Consider the following 21,312-nt stretch of genomic DNA (forward strand, 5'->3'; position numbering starts at 1 on the left):
ACACATCATCATTTTTTTGTACCAGAACTCCTAAGATTTATTTTCTTAGCAACTTTCAAATACACAGGTAAATACTAATTGTAGTCACCATGCTGTACATTACATTCCCAAACTTATTTATCTTGTAACTGGAAGTTTGTATTTTTTGACCATCTTTTTTACCTCTGTGCCTACGTCTCACCTCCTATCTCTGGCAACCACCAATCTCTTCTCTGTATCGATGAGTGTTTTTGTTTTTTTTTTTAGATTCCACATATAAGTGAAATCATGTGGTATTTGTCTTTCTCTGTCTGACTAATTTTACTTAGTATAATGCCCTCAAGGTCAATATTGTCTCAAATGGCAAGATTTTCTTCTTATGGCTAAATAATATTCCACTGAGCATGTGTGTATCACATTTTCTTTTTCCATTCATCCATCAGTGGACACTTAGATCCTTCCCCTGTCTTGGCTGTTGTAAATGATGCTGCATTGAACATAGGGGTGCATATATCTTTTGACGTTTGTGTTTTTGTTGCCTTCAGATAAATAACCAGAAGCTGGATCATATGGTAGTTCTATCTTTACTTGTCTGAGGAACCTCCGTACTGTTTTTCACAGGCTGCATTAATTTTCATTCCCAACAGTGAAGTAATTGATATTTTGATGCCAATATTTATATGCTAGGTGTGCTCATTGCTTTTTCTTTTCAGTGATCTTTGCTTCTAAGTCCTTTCAGTGAACTGACCTAAAGAAAATATGTATATGGATGTGTGTGTGTGTGTGTGTGTGTGCGCGCGCGCGCACGCGCATTCGTGTGTACATGTGTATACTGTGGTTGCCACATTTATCACAATAGAGCATTAATTGAATGATAGAAAAACAACCAAAGATGCAGTTGAAAGATAAAATTTTCTTAATGACCATGGACATGGAAATGCAGAAATGGAAATATAGAAATAGTGCTGGAGAGAATGCAGCATGCTCTGAAACATGGTTAAACTTCCCAGATGCCCAGCCTCCCCTCATGCGCATGCACATGATAGAATCACCCACAGGAGAGAAGGGCTGTTCACTGTAAGAAGCTCTGACATTATTTATGGGTTAGGAGTGGGTGAGAGGAATCTCACTCTCCCACACACCTCACTCTCTGGAGACTCCAAAGACTTCCCGCCCACTCAGTGAGGTGCAAAACAAGCCCAGTAAGTTCTGCAGTGTTTTCTGTGAGTCTGGGTTAAGCAAAGGTTGGTGAGTATCTTCCAGTGGCCCAGATTTCTCTCTTTGTTTCAATGAAAGTGTAGATCATAACCACACTTTGCACTTAATTACAAAATAGTTTGGGTTGTTATGAAATTCCTGGCTTAGATATGAAAAAGCCATTACAGCAAAAATTTTTAAATGGTTTTCTTTTAGAATTAAAAAAATATAAATATTAAGGTTTTATTTTCCCTCTAACTCAGATAATTTAAAAAGTCATCTGTTTTTTCAATTCTTTGAAATAAAGTCTAATTCTAGCTTCTTTCCTTTAATCTCGACAACCCCTTTTTTTCTTTTTGTATCTTAGAATATTATGCTACACCGTTCTGATATTTTCCTGATTTCATCTTGCCTTTGAGGCAGGTGGATATAATCTTGCTTTCTTAGATTGTTATTCCTGTTGTAATTTTAGAATTGGCACTACCTACAGCGGGGGTGTTTAAAGGTGTAGTGTTCCCAAATTGGTTTTGAGGTCTGTATGTCCTTCTGTGCTGGGGAAACACAGATTCATGCTCTGGGATGCACAGCTCTATGCAATTGATGACGATTGCCTTTCTGTTCCGTTTTTGTCGTCACAGGGAAAGTCTTGCATGAGGAACATATTGAGCTCTTGATGGAGGAGTTTGCGTTCCTGAAAAAAGAAGTGGTGGGGAAAGACCTGCTGAAAGGGTCTCTTCTCTTCACAGGTCAGTTTTAGGTGGGATCACAGGTCACGTGTAGCTGGTGGGGCCAGGATGCCAGATGGTTATTTCCTAGCTCTCTAGAGGGTGAGCTTGGATTTATTTCTACTAAAGACTCTCTGACTGAGGCCAGTTTAATTTATTATGCACCTACAAACAATAAAAATATCTAATTTTTCTTTCTGTTCTCAAATGAGACTGCATTGCTTGTTGTGCTTGGGTAAAAAGTGGATTAGAAATCGTAAGCATTGTTATGCCACTGTCCCCGTCTATTAAGCAGAGTTTTGCCTCATGAAATCCTAACAAGCTGGAGATTATTTTTTCACAGGAAGTTGAAAGTGAAACCTCTTTTAAAAAAGGATGGAGGGAAAGGTTCTTGGAGAGGAGAATGTCTCTTAGTGGAGCAAATAGAATATGCTAGCCCCCCTTTCCTCCCACATGTTACAGGGACATTGACTGTGGCCAAAATTTGGATCTACTATATATTTGGCTGTTTACTCTGTCTTGGTAGTTCTTTGAGCACCTCCATTAGGAACAGGAAATGAGCTTCCTGGAGCCGCCTCCTCTTGTAGTCGCCTTTGGATGGACACCTTGTCTTCCTATACCCTTACCTGGGTTCCTTGTCTGGCCACCTTCCCTGAGAGCTTTCATGAAAGACATAAAACCCTGATGTGGCCTGGCATTGCTTTTTTCCCCCATTTCTCAATTGGCAAAAATGTATGGGTGGACCTGGTGATTATTATGCTGAATCAAACAAACCAATCAGAAAAATACAAATCCAATATGATCTCACTTACTAGTATATATGGAGTCTAATGATTGATTGAGTAGGTAGTGATTTTTAAATTTATCTTTTTTTGTTTGTTTCTATTAAAAATATTTAATGAAGATATTATTGCAGGTGTCCCCCTCCTGACACCCTTTGCCCACCTCTACACCCGCCTCCCTCTCCCTTGTGCTTCACCAAACTATTGTCTGGGTCAATGGGATATATATATATATATATATATATATATATATATATATATATATTCTTTAGTTAATCCCTTAATCTCCTTTAGACAGTCACTCCCACCCACACCCCCTCAGACGTTAGCCAGTATGTGCTGTGTGTCCATGCTTCTGATTCCATTTTGTTCCTTGGTTAATATTGTTCCTTAGATTCCACATATTAGAGAGATCTTATAGCATTTGTCTTCCTTTGACTGGCTTATTTGGCTTAGCATAATAATCTCCAGATCCACCCATGCTGTCCCAAAGAATAACAGTTCCTTCTTTTATATAGCCTCATTGTGTAAATGTGCCATAGCTTTTTTATCCACTCATCTACTGATGGGCACTTAGGCTATTTCTAGATCTTGACTATTGTAAACAATGCTGTTATAAACATGGGGATGCAAAAATTCTGATTGGTGTTTTAGGATTCTTAGCATATATTCCCAGAAGTGGGATCACTGGGTCAACAGACAATTCCATTTTTAATTTTTGAGGAAACTCCATACTGTTTACCACAGTGACTTCTCCAGTCTGTATTCCCACCAGCAATGCACAAGGGTTCCCTTTTCTCCACATCTTTGCCAGTACTTGTTTCTTAATTTATTGATAGTAGCCATTCTGACAGGTGTGAGGTGGTACCTCATTGTAGTTTTAATTTGCATCTCTCTGATGATTACTGACTTTGAGCATTTTTTTCACATGTCTATTGGCCATGTGTATGTCCTCTTTGGAGAAGTGTCTATTCAGGTCCTTTGCCCATTTTTTAATTGGATTGTTTGTCTTCCTGATGTTGAATTGTATACGTTCTTTATATATTTTGGAAATTACCCCCTTTTTGGATATATCCTTCGTAAATATATTCTCACATACAGTGGGTTCCCTTTTCATTGTGTCAATGGTTTCTTTTGCTGTGCAGCTTTTTAGCTTGTTGTGCTCCCATATGTTTATCTTTTTCTGAGTTAAATTTATTCCTAGGTACCTTATTTTTATTGTTGTAGTAGTAAATAGAGTTGTTTTCTTAGTTTCTCTTTCTGATAGTTCATTATTGGTGTATAAAAATGCCATTGATTTCTGGATGTTACTTTTGTATCCTGCAACTTTGTCAAATTTATTTATTAGTTCTAGAAGTTTTGGGTGGAGTCTTTAGGATTTATATATACAAAATCATGTTTTCTGCACATAACAACAGTTTTACTTGCTCCTTTCCCACTTGGATGTCTTTTATTTCTTCTTGTCTATTCGCTGTGGCTAGGACTTCCAGTACTATGTCAAATAAGTATGAAGAAGGCGGAAATCCCTGTCTTGTTTGTGATCTTAAGGGAAATACTTTTAATTTTTGCCCATTGAGTATGATATTGGCTGTAGGTTTTTCATATATGACCTTTATTATGATGAGGTATGATCCCTTTATTCCCACTTTGCGGAGAATTTTTATCATATACTAGAGGCCCAGTGCACGGGTTTGTGCACCAGTGAGGTCCCTCGGCCTGGCCTTGACCTCTCACAATCTGGGACCTCTTGGGGGATGTCGGACTTCTGATTTTGCCCAATCCCCACAGGCCAGGCCGAGGGACCCCACTGGAGCATGAATCCATGCACCAGGCCTCTAGTTTGGTTAATCTCTTCCAGCCCTCTCCCCTCCCCCCTTCCCTCTGAGATTCATCAGTCTGTTCCAGGCTTCCATACCTGTGCATTGAGTGTCTGCCCCTGGTGGTCAGTGTGCATCATAGCTACTGGTCAAATGGTTGAGTGGTCACTTAGGCTTTTATATATATAGATGGGGGCTAGATTTTATTGAATGCTTTTCTGTATCTAATGATATGATCATGTGATTATTATATTTCATTATGTTTATGTGATGTATCACATTTATTGACTTGTGGATATAGTACCAACCTTGAATCCCCAGAATAAATCTCACTTGATGATGGTATAATATTCTTTAATGTATTGCTGGATCTGATTTGCTAATATTTTTTGAGGATTTTTGTATCAATGTTCATCAGGGATATTGGCCTATAATTTTCTTTTTCTGTAGTGTCTTTATCTGGTTTTGGTATTAGGATAATGTTGGCCTCATAAAACGATCTTAGAAGTCTCCCCTCCTTTTCAATTTTTGGAATAGTTTGAGGAGGATTGCTCTTAGTTCTTCTTTGAATGTTTGGTAAAATTCGTCCTTGGAGCCATTTGGTCCAGGGCTTTCGTCTCCCAGAGGTTTATTGATTAGTCCTTAGATTCCATTAGTTGTTATTGGTCTATTCAGGTCTTCAGCTTCTTCATGATACAATTTTGGAAGATTGTGTGTTTCTAGGAATTTGTCCATTTTGCCCAGCTTGCCTATTTTCTTAACATATTGTTATTCATAATATTTTTTACAATCATTTGGGTTTCTGTGATGTCTGTGATTACCTCTTTGTTTTATTTCTGATTATATTTATTTGGCTCTGATCTCTTTGTTTCTTGATGAATCAGGCTAAAGGTCCATTAATCTTTTATATCCTTTCAAATAACCAGCTCTTGGTTTCATTGATCTTTTATATTGTTTTTTAGTTTCTATGTCATTTATTTCTTCTCTGACCTTTATTATTTCCTTTCTTCTACTTACTCTGGACTGTTCCTGAGGTGTTTTCCCCGCAATTCTTTTAGGTGTAGGATTAGATTGTTTACTAGATATTTTGCTTACTTCCTGAGGTAGGCCTGTAATTCTATGAACTTCCCTCTCAGGACTGCTTTTGCTGTGTCCCATAGATATTTGGGTGGTTGCGTGCTCATTTTTATTTGTGTCCAGGTAATTTTTTATTTCTTCCTTGATCTTATTGGTACTCAATTTATTATTTAAGAACATGCTATTTAACCTACATGTATTTCAATATTTTTGAGGGTTTTTTTTTATCATGGTTGAATTCTATTTCAATGCCATTGTGGTCAGAGAAGATGCTTGATATAATTACAATCTTCTTAAATTTATTGAGACTTCTTTTGTGTCCTAACATGTGGTCTGTCTTTGAGAATGTTCCATGTGCACTTGAGAATATTCTGCTGATTTGGGATGAAATGTTTTAATTAAATCAATTAAATCCTGATCTAGTGTATCATTTAAGGTCACTGTTTCCTTGTTGACATTTTCTTTGGAAGATCTATCCATTGATGACAGTAGAGTTTAAAGTCTCCTACTATGATTGTATTGCAGTTGATTTCTTCTTTAAAGTCCACCAAAAGCCCTAGCCAGTTTGGCTTAATGGATAGAGTGTTGGCCTGCGTTCTGAAGGATCCCAATTTGATTCTGGTCAAGGGCACATGCCCAGGTTGTGGGCTCAATCCCCAGTAGGGGGCGTGCAAGAGGTAGCCAATCAGTGATTCTCATCATTGATGTTTCTATCTCTCTCTCCCTCTACCTTCCTCTCTGAAATTAATAAAAATATATTTTAAAAAAATTTTTTAATCTACCAAAAATTGTTTTAAACTTAGGTGCTTCTATATTGGGTGCATATATGTTGACAAAAGTTATATTCTCTTGTTAGATTGATCCTTTTATGATTACTTTTTGTTTGTTTGTTTCAACCACTTATTCTCTTTTACTCAGACTTCTGCCAACCGTCGTAGAGACTATTTATTTAACATGCACAATGTGCTAGACAGTGTATAAACCAATACACAATAGAACCCATGCAGTATGGTAAGAATCATGGAATTTCAGAGCTAGAAGTTGATATAATCAAACAAATCAAGAGAGGAACAATAGAAGTATTGATTGAGCACCTATGTGAACATTATGTTTAGCACAGTATGAATGTTATTTATTAAATCCCCTAACAAGGGAAGTGGATATTATTAACCCTGACTTGGAGCTCCTTCACTCCGGCCACCCTGAACCATTTCCATCTCTTGCCAAGCGGTTTCAGGCCACACTGCTCAGTGATCCTTTTATTATTATGCAGTGACCTTCTTTGTTTCTTTTATGGCCTTTGTTTTGTACTCAATTTTTGTCAGATATAAACGACGAAACAGAAAAAAAATCACTCAGTCAGAACAGGAAAAATACAAAGTAATTAAAAAACAGAAGAAGAGTTCAAAGGAACTCTGGGACAACATGAAATGTAACAACATCCACATCATAGTGTTACCAGAAGTAGAGACAGCGAGCAAGGGAGAGAACCTCTTTGAGGAATTAATGACAGAAAACTACCCTTGCCTGGTGAAGGAAAACGTCACACAAGTTCAGGAAGAACAGAGAGTCCCCAAGATAAACACAAAGAGATCCACACCAAGACACATCACAATTAAAATGGCCAAGATTGAACACAAAGAGAGAATCTTAAATGCAGCAAGAGAGAAACAGTCAGTTCCCATGAAGCTGTCGGCTGATCTCGCCACAGAAACACGTCAGGCCAGAAGGACTTGGCATGAAGCACACAAAGTAATGCAAAGCAAGAACCTGCGACCAAGACCGCTCTGTCCAGCAGGTCAAATGAAGAGCTCCCCAGCAAAAGAAGACTAAAGGAGTTCATTACCAGCAAACCAGCAATGCAAGAAGTGCTAAAGGGATGGTTTTAAGACACAGAGAAAGAGGAAACATAGCCTTTTAAAAAATGGCAATAAATAAGTCCCTATCAATAATAACTGTAAATGTAAATGGATGAAATGCTCTAATCGCGAGACATAGTGTGACAGAAAGGATAAGAATACATGACCCATATATATATACGGTGTACAAGAGACCCACCTCAGAACAAAAGATACACACAGGTTGAAAGTGAAGGGATGGAAAAAAATAGTCCATGAGAACAGGAAAAAACCCCACCACTGGTGTAGTAATACTTATTGCTCTATTTTCCTTCACCACGCAAGGGTAGTTTTCTGTCATTAATTCTTCAAATAGGTTCTCTCCCTTGCTCACTTTCTTTACTTCTGGTACCCTTATTACAAGCATACATAAACACTGTTGGGGTGATGCATTACAGAGAGAATGACTCTATTCAGTAATATAATACTTGTCACAACACAGTTTGTAAGTAGCATTCTTAGAAATGTTCTGGTTATGAGTAGTTATATATTTCAACATGCATTAAAGAATCAGATTACTTACATTCACTTAGGCTTGGGCTGCTAACAATAGGAACACGCCTTTACAGGGAAGGTGTGGTCCCAGTGAATACGGTTTGCAAGTATCGTTCTTAGAAAGGTCTTCATTAAATTGTTCTTTACATAATATTCGCTGATATAACTAATCTAAATTTTATCATATAAAATTTTAAATTTATATTTCTAGTATTCTTAGGAATATATGTTTTTAAGAGATCATAATTACTTCACTATATTCATTATGGAATGAGGGTCACTTTCATTCTTGACTTTAAGACTGTTCTCAAACAGTTTGCAGGTAGCATTCTTAGAAGAATCTTTATAACTAGTGTTGTTTTTTGTTGTTGTTAATCCTCACCCGAGGATATTTTTCCATTGATGTTTAGAGAGAGTGGAAGGTAGGGGGTGTGGCAAATAGAAACATCGATGTGAGAGAAACGCATTGATTGGTTGCTCCAGGCAGGGCCGGGGATCGAGCCTGCAACCTAGGTACATTCCCTTGACCAGAATCAAACCCAGGACTCTTCAGTCTGCATACCTATGCTCTATTCGTTGAGCCAAACCCATTAGGGCTATAACAAGTGTTCTTGAACCAAGATGGCGGCATAGGTTAACGCCGGAGTTTGCTGCTTTGAACAACTACTTCAAAAGTGAAACCAAAACACGGAAGGGACATCACGCAGAACCACAGGGGCGCTGGCTGAGTGGAAGTCCTACAACTAGGAGGAAAGAGAAACGCATACGGACACTCAGAGGAGGCGCAGTGCTGAAGTCAAATTCTGAGGTGCGGAGTGCGCGGAGCGGGCTGGCGGTGGAGGGCGTGATTGTTGTTTTCAGTGGGGAGGGAGTCGCAGACTCTGAGCTCCAGATCCGGGCGAGTCTTTAGGGACCCAGACTCAAACGGGAGAAGCAGGACTGTCTGGCTTCGGTCAGAGCGAGTGCAGCTTTCTCTCCCAGCTTTGCAGCGGGTGCTGGGACTCAGAGAGGCAGAGCCCCTTGGGACAGGACTGAGAGCCGCCATAACTGCTCTCTCCGGCCCACGCTGTTGATCCTGTTCGACCCGCCCCGCCCAAGCCCTGCACAGAGGCATTTGCCGGATAGCCTCAGGCAAAGGCTAGATTAGCACCTCCCTAGAGGACAGAAGTTCTCTCACCGCTGACACAGCTGAATCTCATAGCCACTTGGCCTGGAGGTCAAACCCTCCCTGGAATTAGCTACAACAAAGATTTATCTATAAGACTGCGAACAAAGACCACTAGGGGGTGCACCAAGGAAGCAAAACAAAATGCGGAGACAAAGAAACAGGACAAAATTGTCAATGGAAGAAATAGAGTTCAGAACCACACTTTTAAGGTCTCTCAAGAACTGTTTAGAAGCTGCCGATAAACTTAATGAGATCTACACGAAAACTAATAAGACCCTCGATCTTATATTGGGGAACCAACTAGAAATTAAGCACACACGGACTGAAATAATGAATATTATACAGACGCCCGACAGCAGACCAGAGGAGCGCAAGAATCAAGTCAATGATTTGAAATGCGAGGAAGCAAAAAACATCCAACCGGAAAAGCAAAATGAAAAAAGAATCCAAAAATGCGAGGATAGTATAAGGAGCCTCTGGGACAGCTTCAAGCGTACCAACATCAGAATTATAGGGGTGCCAGAAGATGAGAGAGACCAAGATATTGAAAACCTATTTGAAGAAATAATGACAGAAAACTTCCCCCACCTGGTGAAAGAAATGGACTTACAGGTCCAAGAAGCGCGGAGAACCCCAAACAAAAGGAATCCAAAGAGGACCACACCAAGACACATCATAATTAAAATGCCAAGAGCAAAAGATAAAGAGAGAATCTTAAAAACAGCAAGAGAAAGAAACTCAGTTACCTACAAGGGAATACCCATACGACTGTCAGCTGATTTCTCAACAGAAACTTTGCAGGCCAGAAGGGAGTGGCAAGAAATATTCAAAGTGATGAATACCAGGAACCTACAACCAAGATTACTTTATCCAGCAAAGCTATCATTCAGAATTGAAGGTCAGATAAAGAGCTTCACAGATAAGGAAAAGCTAAAGGAGTTCATCACCACCAAACCAGTATTATATGAAATGCTGAAAGGTATCCTTTAAGAAGAGGAAGAGGAAGAAAAAGGTAAAGATACAAATTATGAACAACAAATATGCATCTATCAACAAGTGAATCTAAGAATCAAGTGAATAAATAATCTGATGAACAGAATAAACTGTTGATTATAATAGAATCAGGGTCATAGAAAGGGAATGGACTGACTATTCTTGGGGGGGAAAGGGGTGTGGGAGATGTGGGAAGAGACTGGACAAAAATCGTGCACCTATGGATGAGGACAGTGGGTGGGGAGTGAGGGCGGAGGGTGGGGCGGGAACTGGGAGGAGGGGAGTTATGGGGGGGGGAAAAAAAGGAACAAATGTAATAATCTGAACAATAAAGATTTAATTAAAAAAAAAATAAAGCATAAGATCAAGACACTATCAACAAAGATTTGTGAAAAAGAATCTCTAGAAAATAAAAAGAAAATTACTGAAAATAAAACAAACAAACAAACAAACAAACAAACAAAAAAAAAACAAGTGTTCTTAAACACTTTATGAATTTCAGAACTTATGTACTTTTTGGGGGGGAATTAGCAAAGGATGGTCACCCCCCCCAACTGCCCTCCCCTGTAGGCCTTGTACCCCCAAAACTGCCCTCCCCTGCAGGCTGGTCCCTCCCAACTGCCCCCCCCCTTCAGGCCTGAGTCCCCCTCCAACTGCCCTTCCCTGCAGGCCTGGTCCCCCCCAACTCCCTCCCCTTCAGGCCTGAGTCCCCCTCCAACTGCCCTCCCCTGCAGGCCTGGTCCCTCCCAACTGCCCTCCCCTGCAGGCCTGGTCCCTCCCAACTGCCCTCCCCTTCAGGCCTGAGTCCCCCTCCAACTGCCCTCCCCTGCAGGCCTGGTCCCCCCCAACTGCCCTCCCCTTCAGGCCTGAGTCCCCCTCCAACTGCCCTCCCCTGCAGGCCTGGTCCCCCCCAACTGCCCTCCCCTGCAGGCCTGGTCCCCCCCAACTGCCCTCCCCTGCAGGCCTGGTCCCCCCCCACTGCCCTCCCCTGCAGGCCTGGTCCCTCCCAACTGCCCTCCCCTGCAGGCCTGGTCCCCCCTAACTGCCCTCTGCAGGCCTGATCACCCACAACTGCCCTCCCCTGCTGGCCATCTTGTGGCAGCCATCTTTGATCACATGGGGGCGGCCATCCTGTGTGTTGGAGTGATGGTCAATTTGCATATTACCTCTTTATTATGTGGGATTACTGAAATTATTACAGATGTTCCCAATTTAACCACCTATTGCCCACCTCACCCAGTCCTCACCCCCCTTGCCTTCACCAAACTGTTGTCTGTGTCCAAGGGCTATACACATATGTTCTTTGGCTGATCTCTTCAGCTTCTTTTATTGAGTCCACCCCCTCCCATGTCAGATCTGTCAGTCTGTTCCATGTACACATGCCTCTAGATATATTTTGTTAATTAGATTTCACATATAAGAGACTATATGGTATTTCTTTTTCTCTGATTGGCTGATTTCCTCTAGCATAATAATCTCGAGGTCCATGCATGCTGACACAAAGAATAACAATTCCTTCTTTTTACGGCTGTGTACTGTTCCATGGGGTAAATGTACCACGGCCTTTTTATCCACTCATCTACGGAAGGGCACTTGGGCTATTTCCAGACCTTGACTATTGTAAATAACACTACTATGAACACTGTGGTGCATATATTCTTTCTGATTGATGTTTTGGGATTCTTAGGATATATTCCCAGAAGTGGGATCACTGGATCAAAAGAAAGTTCCATTTTTTATTTTAGAGGAAAATTCCTACTGTTTTCCATAGTGGCTACACCAGACTGCATGGTCACCAGCAGTGCACCAGGGTTTCCTTTTCTCCAGTCCTCGTCAGCACATGTTGGTTGTTGATTTATTGATAGTAGCCGTTCTGACAGGTGTGAGGTAATACCTCATTGTGGTTTTAATTTGTATCTCTCTGATGATGAGTGACTTTGAGCATTTTTTCATGTCTATTGGTAATCTGTATATCCTCTTTGGAGAAATGTCTATTCCGGTCCTTCGCCCATTTTTTAATTGTTTTGTTTATCTTCCTGGTGTTAAGTTGTATTAGTTCTTCATATATTTTGGAAATGAGCACCTTATCTGGTGTATCATTTGTGAATATGTTCTTCCATGCAGTGGGCTCTCTTTTCATTTTGTTGATGGTTTCTTCTGTGCAGAAGCTTTTTATTTGATGTAGTCTCATTTCTTTATTTTTCCTTTTGTTTCTCTTGCCCTAGGAGATGTGTCAGCAGGCATATTGGTACAAGAGATGCCTGGGGTTTACTGCCTATGTTTTCTTCGAGATTTTTTATGTATTTCTGTGTATGGTGTAAGTTGGTGGTCTAATTTAATTTTTTTGCTTGTACCTATCCAATTTTCCTATCACCATTTTACTGTCTTTACTCCATTGTATGCTCTGGCCTCCTTTGTTAAATATTAACTGACTATGATGGCATGGTTTGATTTCTGAGGGTCTCTGATCTCTTCCATTGATCAGCATGCTTGTTCTGTGCCAGTACCAAGCTGTTTTGATTATAATGGCTTTGTAGAATAGTTTGATATCCAGTATTGTGATCCCTACAACTTTGTTCTTCTTTTTCAAGATTACTGAGGCTATTCAGGTTTTTTTAATTTATTTGTTTGTTTTTTGTTTGTTTGGGTTTTTTTGGTCCCATATAAATTTTTGGAGAGTTTGTTCTAGATCTGTGAAATATGCCATTGGTATTTTAATAGGCATTTCATTGAATCTATACATTGCTTTGGGTAGTATGGCCATTTAAACTATGTTAATTCTTCCAATCCATGAACATAGCATATGCTACTATTTGTTTGTATCACCCTCTCTTTCTTTCTTCAATATCCTATGGTTTTCCAAGGGCAGGTCTTTTACCTCCTTGGTTAAGTTTATTCCTCGGTATCTTATTATTCTTTGCTGCAGCAGTAAAAGAGATTTTTTTTTAGTATCTCTTTCTGAGAGTTCATTATCTACACTAATAAAAGAGAAACATGGTAATTGGCATATGACCGCTACCCTTTTCATTGGCTAATCAGTGAGATATGCAAATTAACTGTCAGCCAAGATGGCAGCCGGCAGCCAGGCAGCTTGAAACTAACATGAGGCTTGCTTGTCTCAGTGACGGAGGATCGTTGGAGGAAACCAATGTTCCCCGCCTGCGGCTGCAGGCCTCTGAGCAGGCAGTTTAAGAAACATTGTAACAGATACCGCCGGACTTCAGCCAGCAGATTCGCAACATTGTAAGCAAAGGCCAGAAACCCACTTTTAGCCGCAGAGGCCTAAGAGCTGGAGCCAAGCCTCAAGGTAAAGCTGGCCCAGAATAAAAAAAGAAAAAAAAGAAAAAAAGGAGCGGTTGGGAACTTCAGTCACTCCCAGCCTGAAAACAGCCCTCAGCCCCTCACCCAGACTAGCCAGGCACCCCAGTGGGGACCCCCACCCTGATCCAGGACACCCTTCAGGGCAAACCAGCCGGCCCCACCCATGCACCAGGCCTCTACCCTATATAGTAAAAGGGTAATATGCCTCCCGGCACTGGGATCAGCATGACAGGGGGCAGCGCCCAAACCCCCTGATCGCCCTGCGGCTCTGTGTGTGACAGGGGGCGGGGCCCCAACCCCCTGAGCAGCCCTGCTCTGTGCCTGATAGGGGGGAGCTCCCCAACTCCCCCCGGGCCCTGCTCTGTGTGTGATGGGGTAGAGCCATAACCTCCCCATCGGCCCTGCCCTGAGTGTGAGAGTGGCAGCACCCCAACCCCCTGATTGTCCCTGCTCTGTGGGTGATAGAGGGCGGTGCCCCAACCCCCTGATGGGCCCTGCTCTGTGTGTGATGGGGGCAGTGCCCCAACCCCCTGATTGGCCCTGCTCTGTGCGTGACAGGGGGTGGCGCTGCAACCTCCCCATCGACCCTGCCTTGAGTGTGACAGGGGACAGTGCCCCAACCCCCCAATTGGCCCTACCCTGAGCGTGACTGAGGGTGGCAAAACAACCTCCCAATCTGCCCTGCTCTGTGCATGATGGGGCGGTGCCCCAACTCCCCAATCGGCCCTGCTCTGAGCCCGACAAGGGGCTGCACCTAGGGATTGGGCCTGTCCTCTGCCACCCGGGAGCAGGCCTAAGCCAGCAGGTCGTTATCTCCCGAGGGGTCCCAGACTGCAAGTGGGCACAGGCCAGGCTGAGAGACCCCCCCCCCCGAGTGCACAAATTTTTGTGCACCGGGCCTCTAGTTGGTGTATAAAAATGTCATTGATTTCTGGATATTAATTTTGTACCCTGCTACTTTGCCAAAAACATTTTTAGATCTAATAGTTTTTTGGTGGAGTCTTTATGGTTTTCTATGTACAATATCATATCATCTGCAAATACCCTTTTACTTTCTCTTTTCCAATTTAAATTCCTTTATTTTTTTCTTCTTGTTGGAATGCTGTGACTAGGTCTTCCAATATTATGCTGAATAAAAGTGGTGATAGTAGACATTCCTGTCTTGTTCCCGATCTTAACAGAAACTTTTAGTTTTTGCCAGTTGAGTATGATGTTGGCTGTAGGTTTGTCATATATGGCCTTCATTATGTTGATGTATGATCCCTCCATCCCCACTTTGCTGAGATTTTTTTAAATTCATAAATAGTTGGATTTTGTTGAATGATTTCTCTGCATCTATTGATAAGATCATGTGATATTTATCCTTCATTTTGTTTATGTGACATATCACATTTATTGATTTGGTAATATTGCATCATCTTTGCATCTATGGAATAAATACCACTAGGTCATGATGTATGATCTTTTAAATGTATTGCTAGATTTGATTTACTATTATTTTCTTGAGGATTTTAGCATCTTTGTTCATTAGGGATATTGGCCTATAATTTTCTTCCTTTGTAGTATCTTTATCTGGTGTTGGAATTAGGATAATGCTGGCCTTCTAAAAAGAGCTTGGAAGTGTTCCTTCCTCTTGAATTTTTTTTGACATTTTATTCCTTTTTTAAATATGTCCCTTTAACATATTTTGTAATACTAGTTATGTGGCAGTGAACTTTTAAAAATAATTTTCTTGTCTGGGTAGCTCTTTATCTCACCTTCAAATCTAAATTATAGTCTTGCTTGGTAGAATAGCCTTATTGTAGGTTTTTGTTGTTGTTGTTTTTACTTTGGTTATTTTGTGCCAATCCTTTCTGGTCTGCAAATTTTTTGTTGAGAAATAAGCTGACATTTTATTGGAGCTTCCTTGTACATAACTGCTTTGCTCTGCCGCTTTTAAGATTCTCTTTTATCTTTAACTTTTGGCATTTTAATTATGATTTGTGTTGGTCTGAGTTGTTTAGGATTTTATGTTTGGGACACTCTGTGCTCCCTGAAATTGTATGTGTATTTCCTTCACCAGATTAGAAAAATTTTCCATTATTATTTTTTCAAATAGGTTTTGATGTCTTTCTTCTCTTTCTAGTACCTCTGTGATACAAATGTTGGTATGCTTGATGTTGTCCTAGAAGTTTCTTAATCTATCCTTATTTATTTGATTCTTTTTTCTTTTTGCTGTTCAGATTGGATGTTTTTCCTTTGTCTTTCTAAGCTGATTTGAACCTCTGCTTCATTTGGTCTGCTGTTGATTCGTATTCTTCATTTCAGTTATTGTGTTCTTCATTACTCATTGGCTTCTTTTTATATTTTATATTTTCATTTTTATGTTTATTCTCTGTTGAAGTTCTCAGTGGGGTCATCTCTCTTCCCCTAAGTTCACTGAGCATCCTTATAACCGGTGTTTTGAACTCTGCACATGTTAGATTGCTTGTCTCCATTTCATTAAGTTCTTTTTCTGGAGTTTTTTTCCATTTGGGGCATAGTTCTTTCTCTCCTTACTTATGCTGCCTCTCTGTATTAGGTTGATCTGCTACATTTCCTGTTCTTAGAAGAATGGCCTTATGTGGTACGTGTCCTGCGGGGCCCAGTGGTACAGTCTCCCTGTCACCTGGTTGGGTTCTCTAGGTCTTTCCTTTGTGTGGGTTGTGTGCCCTCTGTGGTAGTTGAGTCTTTATTGCTGTTGTGATGTCAGTGGGAGGGGTTGACCCTGAGGCTGACAGGCATTGAGGAATGTCTGTGGCTACAGCAGATGAGCTGTTGTGCAGGGGCTGGCCCGTGGAGTGGAATTTGCTTTAGCGGGGCTCTGCTCCTGCTGAACCTGCCTTTACTGCCTTTAGGGTTTGGCATTTGTGGGGCTGGTTGGGTGGTCCTCTGTTTTGTTCTGAACCTGGCCACCAGGTATAGTGCTTCTGGGGCCTTTGCCGGGGGGGTGGGGGGGGGATGAGGGTGCGGGGGGAGGCTCTGGTTCGGACCAAGGTCAGCCACTGCCTGTGTCCTGCCCAGGGCTACCTGGTCAGAGGTACAAAGTGATCTGCAGAAGGTTGCCACCTGTGCTTGGCTTGGAGGCACCTGGGAGAGGCTAAGTAGAGAACTGATCCAGCTTCCACTAGTTTCTTGCTTAAGGCAGCTTAGCAAGTGGTAATGGGCCTGCTGGGACCAGATGCGACTTGTTTGGTATTTTTGAACTTTAGAGATATTTCAGGAACATGCACACTGCGACCTGAGGTGGCCAGTCTGTTTGGGAAAGAGGTTGGGGCAGGAGCATGATTTTGGTCGGTCAGGATTCAGGGAATCACCAGGGAAGGGTGATTGGTGTTAAGTAGTTTAGTGGATAGCTTAGATATTGTGCCCATTGAGCTTCAGGCTGGGTGTGGGGAGGACTCAACAAATGAACAATGGTGTCCACCAGCACTTCTGTCCTTGTATTGAGCCGCCCTAACCCCTGCTCCTCCAGCCCTCACCCTAAAGTTAGTAAATCCAGCCCCCCGCCCCCGTCTGTCCCTGGCACTTTTCATGCTGCTGCCCCAGTGCTGGAGATCAGAACAAATCGTGTTTAAGTAAGTGAGTCTGTGCATAGGTCTCCAACAGCCCTTCATCTCACTCACTGCCATCCCCACGGTTAGAAGTTGTGGGGGCTTTGTTTTCTGGCTCTGAAGCCTTAGGCTGGGGAGCCTGGTGTGGGGCTGGGACTGCTTGCTCCTCAGGGCTTCTCCACAGCTGAGAGAGCCCTCCCATTTCTTAACTCCACAACGTGGATGTGGGGCCTGTCCAGACCAGGTCTCTGCCTCTCCCACAAGTCTCCGGTGGCTTCTTCTTTATACCCTTAGTTCTAGAAGTTCTGTTCGGCTACTCTTCAGGTGTTTCTCAATGATGGGTCTTCTATAATTTTGTTGTAATTTTGATGCAGCAATGGGAGGAGACGAGTATAGCAATGACCTACTCCACCACAGTGAAGGGAAGTCTGTTTGCTTTCATTTATAATTTATCTTTGGTATCAAAATTATAAGAAAAGATTTTGTTTATAGAGCAATGTAATGGATATGAAGACTTTTAAATCTAGGTTATGTTTAAAATTTAGGCTGAGGAAAAGAGGAGCTGTATCTTGAATAGATTTATCACACAGATACTCTTGAGTATAATTTTGTTCAGGAAAGTAGATTAAGAAAACATTTACCACTATGTCAATTTTCTTGATGTTGACATAGTTTCTGGATATTATAGTATTCTTCACAGTTATCATGAAACTTTTACCTTCTTGCCATGTACACAGATAGTTAGATTGTATATATAGGAACATAGACTTGAGCTGAATATGTTGATTTCTTACTTACCTCTTCAACTCACTAACTGATGAGGATACTTATGTATTGGTATATATGTGTCTGTGTATATGTGCACATACTTATTAGAAATCTGAAACATTTTTATTAGCCCGTGGACTAGATGGACTGCTGTTTCCAATAAAATGTTTTATTATACTAACAAAACCAAATCTAATAAACAAGAAAAAATTGAGACACTTTTATGAAAGGGTTTAGATTCAAGCACCTGAGTTTTCATCAGTGTGATTCGTCATCTTGCACCCCATGTGGTGAGGTGAGGCTGTGCTGTCCTGATCACCAGCCACATGGGTTACTCCCTACCATACCCATGTATGTCCCGCCCCTGCGCTCCAGCTGTCAGTCCTTTGCTTCCCGCTTCCCACCATGTTTGTAATTCCCACAGCTGGCCCATTGGAAGAAGAGCGGTTTGGTTTCCCTGCATTCAGCGGCATTTCTCGCCTGACCTGGCTCGTCTCTCTCTTCGGGGAACTTTCTCTCGTGTCTGCCACTTTGGAAGAGCGAAAGGAAGATCAGTACCTGAAAATGACTGTGTGCTTGGAGACAGAGAACAAACGGTAGGTTGTGGGAAACCGTGAAGAGAAGGAAACTTAAGGACATTCTCCAGGGTTCCTCAGGGTGAATCTAGAGGGAACCTGGTGGGCCTACACCCTTAGCCCCAACTCCAGAAGGGCTGCCTGCTTTTGCTAACAGGACAGTTACTGAGATTTCACATATATTGCTCTATTTCATCCTCACGGAAGCCTTGAAAGGTAAGTAAGACAAACATGATACCCTTGGCTAGTAAGTAAACAGACTTACAGAATTTGAGCAGGTTGCCTGAGCCATACAAGCTAGCAATATCAGACCTAGTAGCTTCTGTAGCCTGAATATTTCCCAAAATTCTATATAATAAAAGTGCAATATGCAAATTGACTGAACTGCAGAACAACCAGTTGGCGGGGGGTGGGGCCCTCAAGCAGGTGGTGCCAGGGCAGCCAAGGCTCATGCCAGTGGGCAGAGGGAGGGAACGGCGATGGGGTTGGGGGACCAGCAATGGTGGAGAGGCTATGGGGGGGCTGGCACTGTCCCCTAATCAGCCTGTCTGGTTGCCTCCCACAGAGGGAGGCTGGATGGCTGCAGTGGGGTGATGGGCGGCAGCAGCGGGGTGATGGGGGCAGCACCATCCCCTGATCGGCCGGCCCGGTCACCTCTGCAGTAGGACATCCCCTAAGGACTCCCAGACTGTGAGAGGGAGCAGGCCAGGCTGAGGGACCCTCCCCACCAGTGCATGAATTTTCGTGCACTGGGCCTCTAGTTTTATTATAAAAGTTTCAGACATATGGTGAGGTTGAAAGAATTTTGCAGTGAACACCCTTACAAATACCACCTAGGTCCTGCCATTAATATGTTACCTTGTTTGCTTTTCACATGTCCAAAATTCGTCTCTCAGTGTGATCAAAATTTAAGGTTCTGTTTATCATCACATCATACTATCATACTGTTCCCCAAATATTCTGATTATTTCTCATACCAAGTCTTTTTCAACAAAAACACATTTATAAATTTCCTTTAAAAGTATTTCAGCTCTGTAAAATATTTAAAACAGCTCAGGTTTTAGAGTTCCTATGTGTATTTCCAGGTAGGTGGATCTCTTGGTAGTAAAATAAACAGACCATTGGGTTATTTAAAAAAAGAAAATTATTTTATTTCCTGAGTGAAACCTGATGTCCATTTTGAGGATTCTCCTCTTTGCTAGGAAAAGGCAGAGGTAACAGATGATGGTGAAACATGCAGAGGGTGGCCCTGGCTCTGATGCTGGTCATGTGGAATTGCAGCTGTGTCCACTGGCAGGTGCTGTCCCCTGTGTGCAGAGCTAAAGGTGGCTCAGGGTGCGGCAGGAGTGCAAGGAAGGGGCACCTGGAAAGGTCAGATCGTGCTTCTTAGAGGAGGAGGTGCTGTGCTCAGTCGTGGAGTGGGAATCAGACAGGAAACAAGAGCTGACTCTCATTGCAAAGCATTGGGTGAAGGTTGGGCAGGTGGCAAATACCATAATTTTTTCATTCATATAATATTCTCCACCTCACAAATGGCATTTTTAATTTCACCACCATCACCACCACAACGTAGGTAAAGATGTGTACTCGTTATTTATTTTTACCGTTAGGAAGTTGAAGTGGAGGAAACATCCTGACATTTTGTATACCCTCAAATTCTAAGGCTGTGTGTTACATGGAGGGGTCTGAGAAATTGTCTTGGGTAGATTAGAATATTTGGAGTATCTCAAGTGGTTTTTGTCTGGTGTTAAAGCAGTTAATAAGGAGCCTTGATATTCATCTTTATCATCACTTTCTGGAATGTTTGTAAAGGCTGTATCATAAATTTTAAAGCTAGCCACAGGCTGACACTAATATCATGTCACTTGTCATTTCTACCTCAATAAAGCAAACACAAAACAAAATCCTAAAAATCTAGCTATGAAATTAACTTTTTAAAATATATTTTTATTGATTTCAGAGAAGAAGAGAGATATAGAAACATCATTGATGAGAGAGAATCATTGATCGGCTGCCTCCTGCACGCCCCCTACTGGGTATCGAGCCCGCAACCCAGGCATGTGCCCTTGAACAGAATCGAACCTGGGACACAGGCTGATGCTCTATCCACTGAGCCAAACCGGCTAAGGCTAAAGTTAACTTTTTAGAAGAATTTATACCAACTTTTTTATAGAGGTTATAATAATCATGTATTTTTTTTCATTTGAGTCATAACCAAAAAAAATTTAGTTGATAGATTTGAACACCTTACAAGTTTACTAATTTAATTTAATTACTGTTTACTAAGAGTCTTTGCCTGACATGAATGTGAGCATCACATTTATGGGTTGGTGTTGATTCACACATGGATCATGTTAATGGCTTCCAGAACAGGCAACTTGCTGAACTACAGTTCTTTAAGCAGATGGGTCCCTGCTTGGTTTACAGACCCTGTGGGTAGTGTGCTGTGTGAGGAAAGCCTTTTATCTTGTGCGCGCAGCTCTTGCTTCTGACTCTGCCTGGGAAGAATGCGTTGGGATCTGCAAGCCACTTTTCTCTTTTCCCCCCAGATCTTTTCTTAGTCTGCAGGCCAGATTTTATAAGCAGATATTTTTCCAGGCCTTGTCACTGCACATGAGAAGCCTCTGTCGGTTGTTTCCAGATACAGATTGTTAAGTTGCGGCTATCTCCAAACAGCAGAGTGGCTTGGAGCAGAGCCACAGCAGGAGATGGGGAGAATGGGAGGCATGATCTTCAAAGGCCACAACAGAAGAACTAGCAAGACAGGGATCGTTACTTGAAACCCTGTTGTACAATTGCTAGAATTCACTCATGTTTTTGTCCGGCATGTGCTGGTGTCATAGTCTTCTTTGAGAATGTAATGAAGGAATCCTTTCCCATAAAAATGCACATACGCATGGGAATAATTTTCACAAAATCTCAGGTGGTTCATGGATTGCCTGTAG

At 41.8% G+C, this 21,312-nt stretch overlaps 1 protein-coding gene across 4 annotated transcripts in view; it reads left to right on the forward strand.

Moving 5' to 3' along the window:
- Window positions 1-21,312, forward strand: part of BLVRA (biliverdin reductase A) — a 71,607-nt gene that overhangs the window by 49,617 nt on the left and 678 nt on the right. For 3 of the 4 annotated variants that reach the window (XM_059711571.1, XM_059711572.1, XM_059711574.1), the window contains 2 exons: window positions 1,815-1,922; window positions 18,217-18,388. In XM_059711571.1, the coding sequence (XP_059567554.1) occupies window positions 1,815-1,922; window positions 18,217-18,388 (280 nt within the window). The remainder of the gene's footprint in view (window positions 1-1,814; window positions 1,923-18,216; window positions 18,389-21,312) is intronic. The other variant, XM_059711573.1, reaches the window with a different exon arrangement.

The sequence above is a fragment of the Myotis daubentonii genome, chromosome 10 (assembly GCF_963259705.1).
Source record: "Myotis daubentonii chromosome 10, mMyoDau2.1, whole genome shotgun sequence".
Classification (NCBI taxonomy): Eukaryota; Metazoa; Chordata; class Mammalia; order Chiroptera; family Vespertilionidae; genus Myotis; species Myotis daubentonii.